This window comes from Oryzias latipes, chromosome 3, assembly GCF_002234675.1.
Source record: "Oryzias latipes chromosome 3, ASM223467v1".
In the NCBI taxonomy this organism is placed as follows: domain Eukaryota; kingdom Metazoa; phylum Chordata; class Actinopteri; order Beloniformes; family Adrianichthyidae; genus Oryzias; species Oryzias latipes.
The window spans coordinates 11,844,200-11,861,759 of NC_019861.2; the positions used below are offsets into that span (position 1 = coordinate 11,844,200).

At 39.1% G+C, this 17,560-nt stretch overlaps 1 protein-coding gene across 3 annotated transcripts in view; it reads left to right on the forward strand.

Annotated features, from left to right (window-relative positions):
- The window catches only part of coro2b (coronin 2B), a 41,463-nt gene that overhangs the window by 9,846 nt on the left and 14,057 nt on the right, over nt 1-17,560 (forward strand). The window contains exons 1-2 of one of the 3 annotated variants that reach the window (XM_011488006.3): nt 9,682-9,895; nt 14,217-14,417. In XM_011488006.3, the coding sequence (XP_011486308.1) occupies nt 14,217-14,417 (201 nt within the window). In that variant the 5' untranslated portion in view covers nt 9,682-9,895. Of the gene's footprint in view, nt 1-9,681; nt 9,896-10,131; nt 10,339-14,216; nt 14,418-17,560 lie in introns of those variants that run through there. The other 2 variants (XM_020712244.2, XM_011488003.3) reach the window with 2 other exon arrangements.

Consider the following 17,560-nt stretch of genomic DNA (forward strand, 5'->3'; position numbering starts at 1 on the left):
TGTTGTTGTTTTTTGGGCCTGCAACACACAAAGCTTTTTTATTTTCTAACACCTGCAGTAGACTAGACTTTTAAACATAGTTTTAAAAATTACTCTGAAAAGGAAATTAGTAATAGTGATAATGGTATTAGAGACCCACTCATGAAAATCATGTTTTTTGTGTTCTAGTGGCATTTTTCTGATGATGGACATGTATAGAGAAAATTAGGCTAAAAATTGAATTTCTGGGTATTTGTTTATTCAAATCATTATAAATCAGGAGTAGTGACTAAATGCAGATGAAAAAAAGCTGCAGCAGTGACGTTGAACTAACTACGGCAAGCCACAAGTTCCCTGCTCCGCTCAATTCTAGTGCATCCACTTGCAGACGACTGGATTCATGTACGACTTGGTTTTCCTTGTCTGAGCTGGCATCTGGCTCTAAACTATACAGCTGGATGGCTCCATTATTGTTTGAAATTTTTGTTGCACCTATAATGTAAGGTAGGGGTTGTGGGAGGCTGTAAGCTAGCAGGAGAGAGTGTAAACAAAGGGATGATGGGAAGTCAGGGCAGGCTTAGTCTGCCCACAACTCAGAGGCAGAAACTACATCTAGAAAACGCTTTTAACGGGAATGCTTTTAAAATAGTATAAAAACATGAACAGAGTTTGACATTAATCCATTTTATTTAGGAGCGTCTTTCATGAAATCCAAAATAAAACTAAAACCACAGAGTAGAAAGTTGATAAAAAACAAACTGAAACAAGAAACATTTGTTGATTAAAACAACGCAAAAGCCACTTCCGCGCATTTTGATTTCTTAGTATCGGGTGCTTTGGTTGGAAAAGTTACCATTGCTGCTCTTAACACAAGCTAATTTACAACTAAATATCTTGTTTGATTGTCAATCAAGTAGTTGCAGTTCTAGCTGCTGCTCAAATTTTGTCCAGTTTTTGGGAAATAAACATGTTATTTTTATGTTGGAACTAAAAAGAGTTCTCTGGTTTAGAAGACAACAAGGCAACATGCTGGTTTCAAAGGGTTATTGTAGACACAGCTGAACGCCAGCTGTGTCTGCTTCCCAGCCAGGAGCATCTTCACTGAAGCTGACGGCAGCTGAAAGGATTTTGTGTGTTATGCTGAGGTTCCGGACTTTTTCTTGCCATAAATTTAACCCCAAATTAGACAAAGATGGGACGTTGTGGAAAAATATAGCTTCTCAAAAGTCAAGAAGCACAAGCCTGAGCTGAACATACTTCAACTTTTAATTCCTGAGACACATGAAATAAAAATTTTATGTCATCAACAGCTGATATAAGACATAAAACCTGATATTGTAAGGCACTTTCATTCAGCTCTATTCAGACACATTTACAGATTGTATAACTTCACTAAGCAAAAAAGGAGCTCTGTATTATTACAACTAGAAGCTATCAACTCCTCTGGGGAGGTATCTTGGTTGAACAATATTCAGGTAGAAACAAGCAGGCTATGATGTTTGAACTGGACTCATTTATTTTAAGAAAATGTTAAGTAAGGACTAAACAGACTACGATCAACCACAAGGTTAAAGCTACATCCACACCATCCCCATCTACGCGCTTTTAAGGCTTTTACGTTCAAAACTCTTGCGTTCGCACATAATTAGGCAACTTTTTACAACAGTTTTCGAGCTCAACATAGAAAATGCACGGCCATTAAACTTGTGTTGGAAGTAAAACCAGGTTGAACTTTGACCAATAAGCGATTCGGATTTGGTAGGGACGTATGGATGGGGTCCCTTTTAATTCATGGAAGTGCCAACTGACTGAAAAAAATTATTGTGGAGGAGAAATTAATAACTGTGGTTAGTGCCCGGCCAGAAATATGTGAAACCAATCATTTCAAAAATCAGAATAAAGATCTGAAAGAAAAAGCCTGGAGCGAAATCCATGAAATTTACACCACTTTGACATTTTACACCAACTGTAGGTGGCAAACATGCACTGGTAAACAGTAGAAAAAAAAGAGGAGGAAGAAGCCCCTCTTTGCTTGTCCTGTGTGAACACCATAGGCTGAACGTGTGTCAAATGCCCACTGTGTACGTACTGTAGCTTCAGTGTGAGTGTCAGTTTAATTAGCATCAATGCCAAATCATGACATGCAATGTCAGCATAAAAGGACAGAGCTGGTGGGCTGTTTTTGGTGGGGATGCATTAAAAGCTACAACATTATACAGTAATTGGGGATTAAAAGCTTCCGACATCCACTATGTAGTCTTTCAAAGTTAAAGAGGGTTTCTCTCTAAAGTGCTGCCTTGGAAAGATAGCTTGGTAAATTAAAAATAATAATCTCCTGTCCTTTTTTCCTTGTATGTCAAAAAATAACGTTTGAACTGACAGCATCAGAGAGATCCTAATTATTTAATTATCAGGGTTTTGTCTATTTTTAAGTTTTTTTTTCTTATTATTTTGTCTGCATCTGCTTTGCAGTTTGCATACGAAGAAATCCAAACTTACAGCTTTTTTTGTAACCTCTTTCCTTTTGATCTATTTGGAATCTGGCACATGAAACAATGTTTTACACAAAAACCAAGATGACACAGATCTGCTGGTTATAGTATTACTCTGAAAATGAGCAAATTCAACAGGGAGACGAGACTGCCAACTGGGCCCTTGTTGTGTAATACCATTCTAAATTAAATGCCTCCCTCCATGGAGGATAAGAAAATTAGGTCTGACATCTGGCTCATAGGGCATACAAGTCTGACATTGCTACAGCTGGCAAAAAGGCAATTGATGGATCAAAACATGCTTCAAAATTTGTGCATGAGGGACTGTTTAGCTGAAATACTGTAGAACATGGGGCCAGCAAAAAAAAACACTGTTCTTCCATGTCGTCTTGATGACCTCGTATTTTTTTTTAATAAACTTTCAAACAGAAGAAAAAAACACAATGAGGGCACGTGTATGGTATGGTTATGAGTATGGGTGTACACGTGAAGGTAAAATAGTCTATCAGTGGTTGTTAGTGGGAAACAACCGCTAGAGGGCAATCGATTGTTAGTGGGAAAATACCAAATATGTGCCTTTCTCTGTTTTAGGGTGTATTCAGAGTGAAAACATCCTTTGTTTCGCATTGAGACAAAAAACACTTGACTAAAGATGTCTTCAGTCATCGGCCAGGAACTACGAGGGCGGGTCAAAGCAACAAGACAAAGACGGACGTGCTGCGCCTTGCAATCCATCTCGGGACAGTTAACTTTTTAAAACTTTATATTTCGATCACCAGTTTTGGACGTCGGGAACAACACTTTAGTTGTTACGTTTGTTCGGCAGAAGCATGCTGCAAGGCGGTTACTGGCAAAGAGTGTGTGCTTTAACTCAGAGGATGCTAGCAACTGCAGTAATGAGGAGACGTCGGGTCTGAGGGTACGCTGATAAGTGTTTATGACATGTAGATTGTTGAGAAAGCAGTGAGAAGCAATGTGTATCACGCTGAAAGGTGTTTTGACGAGCCTGCATTCATCCAATCATCAAAAATTTGTTGTGTCTCATCCTTTTGGTGTTACGGCATTATTTTAAGTGAATTCTGTTGAGGAACTACAAGGTAGCTTTTAGGGCGACGTCACAGCACAGCGCGTGCCACGTGAGGAATCACAGAAAAGCATGTAAGATGTGTTTAAGCTGTGTTAAAATCAACATTCTAACAGTTAAACGGTTGAACCCTTCTTTTTTTTGGTTTGATAACACAACAATTGTGGCTTTATATTTGTCCGCGGCTCATTTGTTCCTTCATTCCTACTCTGTTTACGTCAACTACGGTGGCTGTTTGGGTCCAGTTGTTCTGCTCTGAGGAGGGATTGTACTCAGACAGAGGAATCTCAGAGCGAACTGAAGCTCAGTCCGATTGGAAATGAACCGAGACCACCTCCAAAGATGGGTACAAAACGTGTATTCAGACTGAAAATTTGTTCTGGATTATAGGGGGAAACGAACTCTGGTTCACTTTAAGCTAACTAAATGTATCCAGTCTGAAGACACCCTTAAAAAATTCACAAATAAGTCGCTACTAAGTATATGTCGCAGCCTCGTCCAAACTATGAATATAAACATGACTTATACTCCAGAAAACACAGTTTGTAAAACCACCGATGGTGTTAAAATAATAAAGTATTCTAAATGTTAGGTTAAAACACATAATTGCAATCTTTCTTTATTTGTTTGTTTCCAAAATTTAGAATTTTAGTTTGCCTCCATTATTTGGTGTAAACAGGTTATTTTGTGATACTTTCCCCCCTCAGCTCTAAAATCATTTCACGTGTCCCTAAAACCCAGATGTAATGAATCCTTAGCAATCTTTTTTTTCCCATGAATTTGATGTTGAACTGTAAGCAGCAGTCTGTACTCCTTGAAGTTGCAAACATGTGGTCTGGGTGGAGACTTTGTTCTGCTGCATCCATAAAATTACCAATTATCCATGGCACACTGTAATTTTATGTAAGCTGCAAACTCCTAATTACGCTTGTAAAATCAAGCAGAATTCTGCACTCCTGCCTTCGGATGCACGCCAAGATTAAAAAAATGTGTGTTGTTAAGTTTTGTCTGTACAAGTGATGCACCATCTTTTTTGCAGGTACAAAATAGTACAAAATCAAACATTTCAATATTTTGGTTTTGTTTTCCATTACTGAAAAAATGTTTTTTGTATATAAAATTCTGTGTCAATGTTCAAATAATGCAAAAGACCTTGTTTTATAAAGTCACAATCTAATATGTAGAAGTCCTTGTATGGGAGGTCATATTATCATGTTATATTTTTTTTATTTTTTTTTTGGGGGGGGGGGGGGGGGTTACTTTGGCAACATTACTATTAGTGTAGCTAAAAAAAAACACTTTTACTCAATTTTTAACACTACAGCATCATGATTTAGTTTCATATAGAAATCCTGTATATTTGTCCCCTAATTACTTCTTACCCAGTTCATTGTTTGTATTGTATTTGTTGCTTTTGTGACCCTTGTGTGTTTTTGCTTGAACAAATAATAAATAAGAGTTCTGTTAAAAATATTCACATAATCTAACTCTTCGGTCATTTGTGTGGCCCATGTGGGCATATAAATAGACACCTTTTTTGTTTTCGGGTCTTTTGTCCAACCAGGAAGTTCTGTAAGGTAAGAGACAAATCAAAAAAAAAACAATACACATAAAAAAGAATGCAGAGATTGCCCTCTGAAAGGCAAAAGAGTGTATTTAATTTGCTAAATATTGTGATACTTCTTTTTATCGAATTATATAAAAAAAGTTGTTTATGGTTTTTTTTTTCCAGGACTTCATCTGAGAGATTTTTTCCATTTACTTAATTCCAAACAAGGGTGCTTCTGTAGAAATATCATCCAAATGAAATGAATTTAAACAACACTTCCTGCTGTCAGTCCGCAAGCACAAAAGTAAGGAGAAAAAAATTCCTTCTACATTGATTCCAATCCCCCATGATTCAGGTTAACCTGTCAGACAAACAATGGAGGAACTGTTAGTTCTTTATTCCCAAACGGGATGACTCTGGATCCATCCTCAGCCCTTTCCAGGCACAGATTAAAAAATGAGTTGGGACGCTGCATTAGTAATCTCTAAAAGCAATATATCTGCACAACTGCAACCATAACTCAACTGCTTATTTATTTCCTAGGGCTATTCCTGTAGGCTTGCTTCAGTGATGGATTTTAATAACCTGATCAAAGAGCTCCTTCATCTCTTTCATCCAATTTTATTGTCAATTTTTTTTCTTATTCAAGCTACATCCAAAGCTTTTTGTGTTATGATGTGATAAGATTCCTCGTGAGTCAACTTTCTGCGGCTGTAAACCTTGTAAGCATGTAGTGACTGCACTTTAAATAGATTACATCATTGTGGAATAAATATTTTTAGTGATTAAATATATTCATTTTTCCTTGTGAAAGCTCAGAAACTTCAAAACTGTGACAGCATATGCACCTTTAAAGGGTCTGTGTGTGTGTTCTTACTTGTGTGTGGTTTGGCTTGTGTGGGTTGTGGCAGGTGGTCCAACAGAGGGGAGTTAATCTCAGTCTGGTAACAGCCACCTCAGCTCCCCCTCTCTAAATATTTCATCATCCTTCTTAAATCACCTTGCTCTCTTTTTCCCCTTTCTTTTTCTTTATCCTAAATGCTTTAAAACCTCTGTCCATGAAATCTGTCACTCTGCCCCTCAAATCCATTCTATCTCCACATCATCCCTCTAAATATCTCCTTCAACTCATGTCCACCCCCTCCTTAGCTCTATCATTTAGGCTGAGAGGCCCACCGTCTTGCATCTTTATGCTCCAAAAAGCATGTGGCAGACGCTCCTGGGGGAGAAGAAAGGGCAAACACAGGGAGATTCTTCATTTAGGTCCTTTATATTCTGGATGGCTGATATGGACTGTAAAAAGTCCCCTCTTAATATGTATGATTGAGAGATGGGCTGCGCAATGCAGAACATAAGGGAAAAATACACTCTGAATATGTTATCTAAATTAGTAATCTCAATATTTGAATTATAAATCCACTGTTGCAGAAAGCAGACTCCTTTACTTTGCAGAGGTAGATGGACTGCAGGACCCCCACTTTTTCATTTGCTCTAAGTGCTGACCTGATGGCTTTTTACATTTCCTGTCCTGAAGTTTGCACTCTCTGCATTAATGGGGCTGGCTTGAGTCCTGAGAGCTGCAGCCACGAACTTCATGATATGTCCTGAGATTAGTTATCATGATCTCAAAAAAAAAAAAAAAGTTTACTCCATTTACTATTTCTGATTGTCGCTAACAAGGATTTTGTTACCATAAAACCTGTTCAGCAGCTGAGATAAAGTAAGCTTCTGTCTTCCTCTTTTCAAGTTACTAAAAGGAATGTGAGCTTAAATAAAAGACTCACTTTCCAACATTCCTGCTCTGACCATGTGGGATTTTCAACGAAATTCCAGATGGAAGGATCCCTGCTGAATCAGTTGGGAAAATTATTGCATTCATGCAATTGCATTCCATTTGTCTTTTACTCTTAGTTTCTGACTCCTAAAGGTAAGCCTTTATTCACGCCTGTGGCAACCGAAGCAGAAGTTAGAAGGCCTCTCTCCTGTCTGCATCAGAATTCAGTTTCAGCTCCACAGGATCTCACATGAAAACTTGGAAGTGAAGGCATCTTATGTAGCCAAATATTTTTGACTTCTGTTGTCCAAACCCCGTTTTAGGCTTAAAGAGAACTTCCATATGAAATAAACAAAATGCAACAGTGTTTATAAATGGCATTACAGCAACACAGTGTTATCCTTTATCTTTGTCCATACTGGCCTGGAGTCTCATATAGTAATTTTTAAAATCAATATTTTATCTTTATTCCATTTGATCTTTGGAGTTTAGTGCCTTTTCTTCTCATCTTTAGCTGGAAGAACAATCCTGGTATAAAAAAAAGAGAAGCTCGAGCAAATAAACTCTGCTTAAACATTTTCCATTCATTTGGGAAGCTGTCTATGTGCACTTCTTCACAGTAACTCAAGAGTTAGTTACACGCTGCACGCGTTAGAGGCATTAGTGTATTCACAATACCTATAACTCCTTTGACATACAGAAAGAAAGAAAGACTGATAACGCTAAAAGAAACATTTCTGTGACTACGTCAACTTCCAACCTTTTTAGTTACACGTGAAAAACCTCTCAATATCGCTTCAACAACAGTAAGCACAACCAGAATTAAGCTATGCATAAGGCGCAGCGCACTATAAGTCGCTTTGCCAGTGTTTGGAAAAAAATTAAGTCTTTTAGGTGTGCCTTTGTAGAGCAAAAATACAGTACGGCAAACAAAAATGGCACAGAATACCTTAAGGCCGTGTGATACTGCCACACTTTGCGCAAAAGAGAGAAACGTTGTGGTGTTTACGTCAAATTTTCACAGATCACAAGTGAACCATGTAAAAACCATGAAAGAAGTTCGAATAAACCACCCAAAGAAAAAACTGAACCTTTTAAGCACAATCTACTGACTCACGACAAACAAAAGCCTTTCATAGGCAAAGCCATCCATCAAGGCTTGCCACACCACAGCAGAGAAATATTCTCTTACTGTCAGCTAAGCTGACACGTCCTGTGGGAGTCGGATAAAGAAAAGTCCACTTCACACTGAGTGAAACTTTGGCTGGTGGAATATACTTCCCTTTGTCGAAGCTCCTTCATACAAAGTTGAACAGTCCTTAAAATGACTGCATACTGGAGGAGACTTTGTGTCATGAGGATCGTCACTGTTTTGAGTGACAGGACACGCAGCCACCCCACAGATTTCCTTTTGCAGTCGAAGGGAAGCACTTCCTAACTTGGCAGCAGCATAAAGAAAATCTTAATTGGGGTTATTTCACCAATCTATTTGACTTTGTGATCTTTGAGTGGTCTTATGTTTCAGAGCAAAACCAAAGTCTGTCTGCAGCTGGGATGGAGGAAAATCGTAGTTGAAAAACAAGAATTTTTTTGTGCTAACTTCAACATTTTTGTTTTTATTTATCCTTTCATTGAATTGAGTAGACATTTTTGGGGTGGTAGTTTTCCAAAGCTTTAAGAGAGACAAAGAGCGTTTGCGAAAAGCAGCAGCTTTGACCGGAGGCTGGGTGATTTAAATAAAAATTTGAAAAATGGAAAAACACAGAGGAACTCTGCCTTACAGCAATTGGATAAACATGCAGGAAAGCTATTGATGCAACACGAGTGAAAATACAGAAGAAGCCCCTCCTCACAGTGCACCAGAAGGGCAACATCCATTTTAAACACATGATTATCAGGGGATCCACTTCTCACCACAAACACCTGCAATATGTGAGCCGACCCAGAGGCTGCTTCGAATGCTTTTCCCCTCAGATGCTTAAACCTTTACATTTGCATGTGGGCAGAAACATTTTTAAGATTTGAGGCTACAGATTGTTTGCAATAGTGACAGTAATGCACACATTCTTGGCATGGAAATCATCTTGTTTGTTAAAGTTGCATCATTCTCACTGACATGATAAAAATAAGTCTTGGAAATTATAATTAAATCCTCTTTACTCACCATAAATAGAATGATAGTATGGCAGAATTTTGACAGGTTTAGCTCAGTTTTAGGCCTATTATTTGTTTTCTGTATAGAAAATGGTACAAATCCTTATTCCACAATGGGTATGTTGTTGCTGCTCATAAAGTTGATATCTGTCATTATTAATTAATACATTTTTTAATAAAGATTTTATAGTGTTTTTGTCACTCAATCTAAGCTGTTTGAAAACAATTTAAATCTGTTCAGTGATGAAAAAGAGCATATTTGTCTGTTGAGTCTTTTCCTTGTGTTCCACCTGACACTGCAGCTGCCTGCAGAGTCAGAGCTTTAAAGCATTTGTTCTTGGCATGCCTCTGTTTTCAGATAAAGCAAGCATCACAGAGCAAATAAAGGTTTGTTGTGCAGAGAAACTGTGAAGAGAAATTTGGAATATTTTAAAAAGAAAACAAGCGAAAGGCAAAAGAAAAACAAAAAAAGTTGGATTGGTGTTGGGAATCAGCCAGAAAGGTCTTGTGATTCCAAACAAGCAGTGGGTGGGAGAGGAAACGGGATGAATAGCTTCTTCTCTGCTGGAGAGACTGAGACAGATGAGAGGCAGAGAGCTGGCTGAGTGGCAGGATGGGAGAGAAGGCTGAAGGGGGGAAGTGCTGGGCCTGCAGCTATCAGTACGAGTAGGAGGAGAAGAGGGTGGGAAGAGTGAGATTAAAGAGGAAGGGGTAGAAAAACATGAGAGAGGAGGAGGCAGAGCAGACTTAGGCCTGTTTACAGTTGGAAGGGAGAAGGGAGAGCCTGGTTGTAGGGTGGACATAGCAGTCAGAGGACTGCAGGGCTTTTGTGAAGGAAGTGTCACTCGAAGGACACTGGGAAGGTAAGGTGATGTTTCAGTAGCTTGAGCTTTAGTGGGCTGTCAGACATAGAAGTTTCTCATGTTCCTCTTTGCATGGTATCAGTCACGTGGCAGCTCTTTGTGGATAAAGTGTCTACCAAATCAATGAAGGAGATCATGCTCCTGACCCGTTAGTCTTATGATGCACTGCGTTATTTTCTCTCGGCGCTTTCAGCAGTGCTCCTGACCTCTCTGTGTGTATTCCAAAACCTCGTGAGGTGGAAAAGACACTAAAAATGCCATCTCTGCCAGAAGCGGTTCACCAATGAATGAGCATCCTTGTAGAGAAAACTCAAAGCAGACGAGGCTCCTCACTGTCCCTCGGGCCACTTTCTGCCACTCCTCTGTTTTTCATTAATTGTTTAACAAGCTCCCATTAAGCCGCTCATGCAGACATGGGTCCAGATCAGACGACTGGAATGAGGGTGAGATGTTTATACGCTGCTTGGAGGATGTACCTCAGCAAGAGAAAGCCTATACAGTAGCAGGGACATACACACAAAAAAAGCAAAAAGATTTGTTGTTTTTATTCTTTTAATTCCCTCTTTTGTTTTTATTTTTTATTTTTTTATTACTTGATGAAATACCAATTCAATCAGGCAAGTGTGTAACCTGACCCAGGAGAGTTCATGGGTCTTTACAATAAGAAGAAAAGTGGAAGCAGCAGGGGCAGGGCTGAGAGGGGGGTGGGGGGTCAGAGAGGGCAGCTGCCCCTCCAAGTTAAAAGCTTTGCCACCCCCAATTTTTGAGTCAATATTAGCATATATTTTACAAAGATTAAGAAATCCTTGATGTCACCTCATCTAAAAGAACGGCTGCTTTAATAGTTGTAACAGTAACAACAATAAAAGTAAAATTCGTATTTTTGATTCTTTCATTTGTAATGGTTTTCTGCCCTGCTGTTCTCATTCACTCCCCTTCCAAACTGCTACTGAAGTTCTGAAACAGTTATGATCCAGAATTTTCCTTTTTCATTCAAAAGGCAAAATGTTTTTTTTTTTTAAAACAAGGTAGACGGGATCAATTTCAATGTAGTAATAGGGAAAGTAAAATGTCAAATAATGTCTATTCAAGAAAATTGGATTAAATCTCAACGAAAGGTTTTATTTTACATTAAGTTTTCAACTTAAAAAAAATATTTAGGGATGCAATAAGGTGCACACACTGTGAAACTTAAGAGCTCAAGCTTGTGTTTAAACGCTGCCGCCAGTCGAATGTGTCATCAGATCAGCCCCATTTTCAGACGTTGAAGTGATTGTTCAATCTCATGTAACAAGATGGTCGCTATTCCTCCAGTCTGCTTTGAGACAGGCAAAGACATGAGCAGCATGGTCAGAGGATGTTTCTGTTTGCACCTTCCCACCAGCAGCTCACCCCCCCCCCCTCCCCATCTGCTGAACAATGCTGCATAGAAGACGGCCTGATGTCATCCAGGATCACTGCCACAGATCAGTCAAAGGCTCATGAATTTCGTTCCAGAGTTCCTGTCACGATATAGACACCCATAATAGCATCTCTGTTTCTCAAGAACTAGTTCTGTTCCAGAACATTTGTCAAAATGTTGGCCACGTTCATTTAAAAAGGAATTCCCACAGTTTTGTCTCTGATGAGCCAAAGGTCACTTCCCACCCGAGCCAGCTAAAATCTGAAATAAAATGGTGGATTAGACAAAATGAACAAAAAAAGAAAAAGTCCTTTCATTTTAACTTCACAACTTTCTTTCATTGTGTGTGGCGTCTGAAAACAATGGATGCTTTTTTTTTTTCTTGTGGAACGAGATTCCTGTGAAGCGAACAAAACGTGTTTTCTGTGAAGGAATGTCCGTACCACCAACAACACAGTTTGTGAGGCAGGGTAAATGGCGTCAAAGCAGTTTTCACAGACTTTTCACCCTTTAAAAGTCTCACACCCATCACCAGTTTGGAGAGTTTCCCACTACATGTGTGACTGTTATCATGCCTGCACACACAGGGCAACCCGCCCTTTCTCAGTGGCTTTAGAAGATACAAATGTGGCCTTAGACTTCACTGATTCTTTCCTATAATCTAGACCAGTGTTTTTCAACCTTTTTTGAGCCACGGCACACATTGACCTTGACAAAAATCCCGCGGCACACCAGCATCCAAAAATGTAAAAGAAAAAGGAGAAACTCGTAGTCTGCATTGATCTACAGCCCCTCCGCAATCTCACATGCATTTTTGTCATAACTATGGCAGAAAAAGCTGGAAGCTGCAGCTGTTTTTCCTAAAAGATGTAATAAAAGTTAAGTTAGAAGATTTAAAAAATGTTTGATTTGTGTTCATTGTTGTTTCAAGACGTTAAGAGGAGAGACTCATTGTGCGCCGAGATGCTGTCACTTTAACCCAATGCATCATGGGAGATGTGGTGCAAAAATCTGCCGAACGCAGAAAGACTAGCGTCTCTGAGCTTTATTGTTTTGTTCACTTGTTCCACGGTCTGACACCGGATTCTGTGGAAAGCTACACGGCTAAAGACGCGCTTTAGTTTGTATTTTTGTTGGAACTGAGCGACTTTATGAGCAGAATCAGAACAAGGAAGTGAAGACTTTAACCACTTCTGATTGGTCAGAATGATGACATGTGATTAAGACTTCAAGAATGATTGGTGGAGACAATTAAAAGGGCGGGACTTTTCAGAAAACGGGTTTAGTTGCAGCTAAATCGCGGTACCGTCATTCTTATCAAAATGTATTTATTAGAATCAAATAAACACAATGAATAAAGTATTTTACGATCTTTCATATTCCTAACTTCTCAGTGTTTTATCAGGGCCTGTTCGGATGAACAAAGAACAAAAATCCTGGAGATGGGAAATGTTTTTAGATCAGTTAATGAGGGCAATTTCCCACGGCACACCTGACCATCTCCCATGGCACACTAGTGTGCTGTGCCACACTAGTTGAAAAACACTGATCTAGACAGTGAGCGTATAATGTCAATAGTCTAGAAGCATGATTAGCACAAACATACTTATCCAAGAGTTTCCTTTTACAAACTGAAGTCATATGTACTTGGCTGGGTCAGAAGGTAAAACTACACATTCTACTGTATTTTTCGTACCATTGAGCCCGCTGGATTAAGACACACCGTCAATGAAGGGTCTACTTTTGAATTTGACATATATAAGGCGCACCAATCTACAATGCTACATTCACACCAGGCATGTTGTGCGTGTTCAAGACCGCACCAAAAGCATGTTCTTTAATGCACGTTTAGTATGTGGTGTTCACACTGGACGGTCGCTACCCGATACTAGCTCATGTCCGCCACCAACAGCCTGATGCTATATGTCAAAGCGGTGTAAATCTCGTGAATCTTTTCTTCACAGCTTTATTCCGTTATATGAAAGACTTGATGTCAAATAATTCTGGCCGAGCACAAACCACAAATTTCAAATGGTTGACACTTGCAGTGGAATTTAAAAGACTGCATCCATATGTCAGTACCAAATCAAAGTCCCTGATTGATCAAAGAAAGTTTAACCCGTTTTCCTTTCAACGTGTGTTTACGTGTGTTGACGTTTTGATGTAACTCTGAAAACGGTGGTAAAAAATTGCAAATCAAACTGTGAATGTGAAATTTAAACGTAGAAGCCCAAAAAGTGCATTTATGCATGCCTAAATAGAATTTTCATTGAAAGTGGTTGCTTGAACATGCGTTGCTGAGGGCGGTGTGAATAAAGCTTGAGGTGCATTAAGCAAGACAAGAGTCAGAGAGAAGTCCGTCCGGCCATCCGACAGACTTTATGAGCTGCGTTCACAGTAACTCTAGAATTTGTTTGTAGCATGCTACGCGTTAGGCACGTTAGAAGCCTACGCCATGCTGGCACAGTCACAATACCTGTAACTCCCAACCTTGTTAGTAACAGAGTAAAAATAACAAAGGTCACAGCCGCTATTAGCCGTATTAGCATATTTATAACAACCTCGCCTCAACTTGTGAAAAAACCACACTGACACTTTGACAGACCACCGTGTATCTCTCAAAATCGCTTCAACATCAGTAAAAACGACCAGAATTATTCCATTTATAAGGCCCTCTGTCATTTTCAAATCTAAATTAGTGTGTTTAGTGACCCTAACAGGGGGTAAATAAGGTATTTAAACTTCTGTCCGAAATCAAAAAGCAGCAAAAGGGTTGTTTTTTATACCAGTTTAATTTTAAAAAGCTTGCCAAGTTTGAGAATGAGCCTCTAAACAACATGAAATGTGTTACAGCTCCTTTGTTTTTGATTTTAGAGATGAAACATATTTGATCCCTTTGACTTTGTCTCTTCCTCTCAGATGTCATGGCGTCCGACCTACCGAAGCTCCAAGTTTCGAAACGTTTATGGGAAAGTGGCAAACAGAGAACACTGCTTTGATGGCATCCCAATTACCAAGAACGTCCATGACAACCACTTCTGCGCCGTCAACTCAAAGTTCCTCGCCGTCGTCACAGAGAGCGCTGGCGGGGGCTCCTTCATTGTTGTACCTATATCACAGGTAACTGACACTCTTGGTGGTCATAACTAAATGGGATCTTTCTTTAGTTGGTTATCACATCACCATTCAGCAAAAGCTGTCAGCTGAAAACTGTGTCAGGTGTTATAGTGTGATGTTTCCATATAATTTACTAGTATTTTTGTGGTTTTATAAGATTTGTAAGATTTGCTGATTTGAACAGTTTGACACTTTGTTTGCACTTTTTTCCACATCAACATAAAGCTGCTTCACTCTGTCCAAGTCTTAAATCTGCAGCTTAAAGCAAGTTTTAACAACACGGTGTAACCACTAGAAACACATAAAGACTTTTAGGTATTTCCCATTAAAAGACAAAAGTTCTTTGTTTTCTGCTGGAAGGTTTGATTTTCTCTTTTGTTTTTAAAGAACAAAACATTTTAAATTGTGCCAAGTCATTTTTAAAGCAGGCGTGTTCATACAATGTAATGTTTTGTTTCTGCATACTCTTCGTGGATCACAGCCTCAATAGCAGCATGAGGCAGCAGGATTTTCCCCCAAAGCTGTTTTTTTTATCATTCTTGTGAAGATGAAACAATGTTGAAATGTTGACTCCACATCTTGTTCATTCCGCTGCACATTTTGTGTCTTCTTATTCACACTTGCAGGCTTGATTCACACTAGAGTTCATAGGTTTCAATAATTTGATTTTTTTTTTCCTCTGGCTTTTTCTAACAAAAGAGTGAAAACTCAGCTGAACTTTAAGGCACAGTGAATGTATGAACCCTGATCCACTTAAGGTAAAGTAAGGAGATTAAACAAAGGGTTTAACGAGGAGTGAACTAAACTGACCACTGCACAAAACATTCAAAGCAGAACTCATAAAAACGTAGTAGGGAGGGGGTACAGACATGTTCTGATTAGAGTATAGGCGTTCCCTGCTTTCTTCTTGTTAATTCTTTTTTTGCTGTCTTGGTCATGCTATATCACTTCAAAGTGAGATTAGATCTGCCTGACTATTCCGGACAGTTTGCTCTGCTTTAGTGCTTCTGAGGCTCCTGTTTGTAAAAGTAAGATGAAGGTGTGAAATTAATTAGCAGTCTCTGCCCATTTGAACCAAGTCTGCAGGACTACTGTTTGCCAAGCAGACCCCAGCTCCGCTGCATTCTGATGCATCCACTTTAAGACGAATGTTGAGCTGGGGTTGTAAACTAGCAGGAGAGCATGTAAACAATTGGATGATGGGAAGTGGGGGTAGGCTTACTCTGTGCCAACGGACCAGCCAACAACTTAGTTTCTAATTAACTACCGAGGCCCTTTATTGAAAACGAAACAGGTTTTTGATTTTGGCTAAAAATGGCATAATCATAATTAAGACAACTGGGAGTCATATTTTAAGAAATTAGGATTGCTGATTCCATTTTTTTTTTTTTATCTTTCTCAGTTTGGGGTTCAACTAATCTATGATGGCTGTTCTCCCATTGGGCTTTAAAAACATTGAGTATATAAAGCCAAGTAACTTCCTTTTTTCTATGTCCATAAATCAATTTTTAGGTTGTTTTTTTTATTTTATTTTTTAAGAACTGTTCAAATCTACCTCAAACAACAACACCCATTAAAACTGGCTGACACTATTAGAAGACCCGCAGTTCAACAATCATTTTCATGTAGTTCTGCAAGATCTGCAGCCCCTCGAACAAAACAGTGGACTTACTTATCAAGTAGAATCCATTCCTGATACAGTGAACTGACAAAAAACAGTGATTCTCAGGGTGACATTCTCAGGGTGTGCGTACCTCTATGTTGTAGAGATACGCACAAATACATAAAAGATGTAACCTTAAAACATGAACTAATGAAACATATCCCAGCATACAAAGTCACAATAACCTTTCATAAAAACTATAAATGAATAGTTCCAGTAAAAAAAAAAATTAAACAAATGTAAGACTAGCATCACAGTTCAAGAGGCTGACAGATTTACAAAAAAAAAAAAAAACTGCAACCCAGAAATATGTCATTATTTCACAGCCTAAATCCATTTTTGTGGCTGAAATACTGAGCTGTGCTTTGTCACTTGGTAAATGGTTAGAGGCAAGCAGCAATGAGAAAAACAAACTCTTAACTCTTACTTTAGTACAAAAAGGGAACCATCAACCATCTCCACTAGGTAAACAAACACCAAGGAGCTGGGATGGGCTAATGGCGAGTTATGAGCCTGTCTGCCATGTTGTGATGACAGCCGGCGAGACGCCCATATGCTTCTTCACAGACAGCCTGTGACAAAGGAGAGAGCTACCGCTGGCGCCACCTGGCACACCAGCTGGCTCAGAAAAATGACATTCAAGGTCACAAACTCTTCATTTTCTACCCCAGTATCATTTCTCTTATCTGTTTCTGTACTTTCTCCTGTCGGACCTTGTAGTTCTGAGAATGTTTTTGCCTCAAGATTTGCATTTTCATCTGATTTATTTTTTTATTCAACTTGTCCTGTCCAGCAGCTGAGCACACAGATGAGAACTGAAGGCCTCTTGTATTCAACAGATTTTACTGTTTCAATAGGGGTAATGAATCTGAATTTGTCATATTTTTCTTTATATTCTACCAGCTATTTCTACAATAAATGACCCATCCTATCTACAATAACACCAAAAAGTGCTATGTGCGAACAAGTGTGATATACAAAGCAAACTCCAGTCTCACAGAAAACACTGAATATGTTTTTCAACAAGGACAGAGTCACATCATGGTGTGTGATGGGCATTTTGCAGAGCAATCATTCAAAGGTCAAGCTCCTGCACGACAGTAAATCACATGACCACAGCAATCCAATTACAGGAGCCTGGAAGGGTGGATCAATGCGAGCTGAAACAGAACCAACAGCTGAGCGAACCGCAACAGCAAAATGGTCAGATAATTCATTTTAGCCCAGATGACTCAGCATGGGAGAGGACGCCACTTATAAATATGCATTACCTCCTCTGCTAAGACTTACAGTCTGTTGTTTTCTTTGACAATACTGCAACACCAATGAAACGCATCACCACGATATTATTTCAACAGTGTCAGACATTATCATGTCTGCCATGAGAGTAGGCTGTGGAAAGTTTTCAGAGCAGCAGGGTGATTTCACATAAGTAAAGATTTATTGGGCTCTGGGAAGATCAATAAAGGTTGGTGGCATTCAT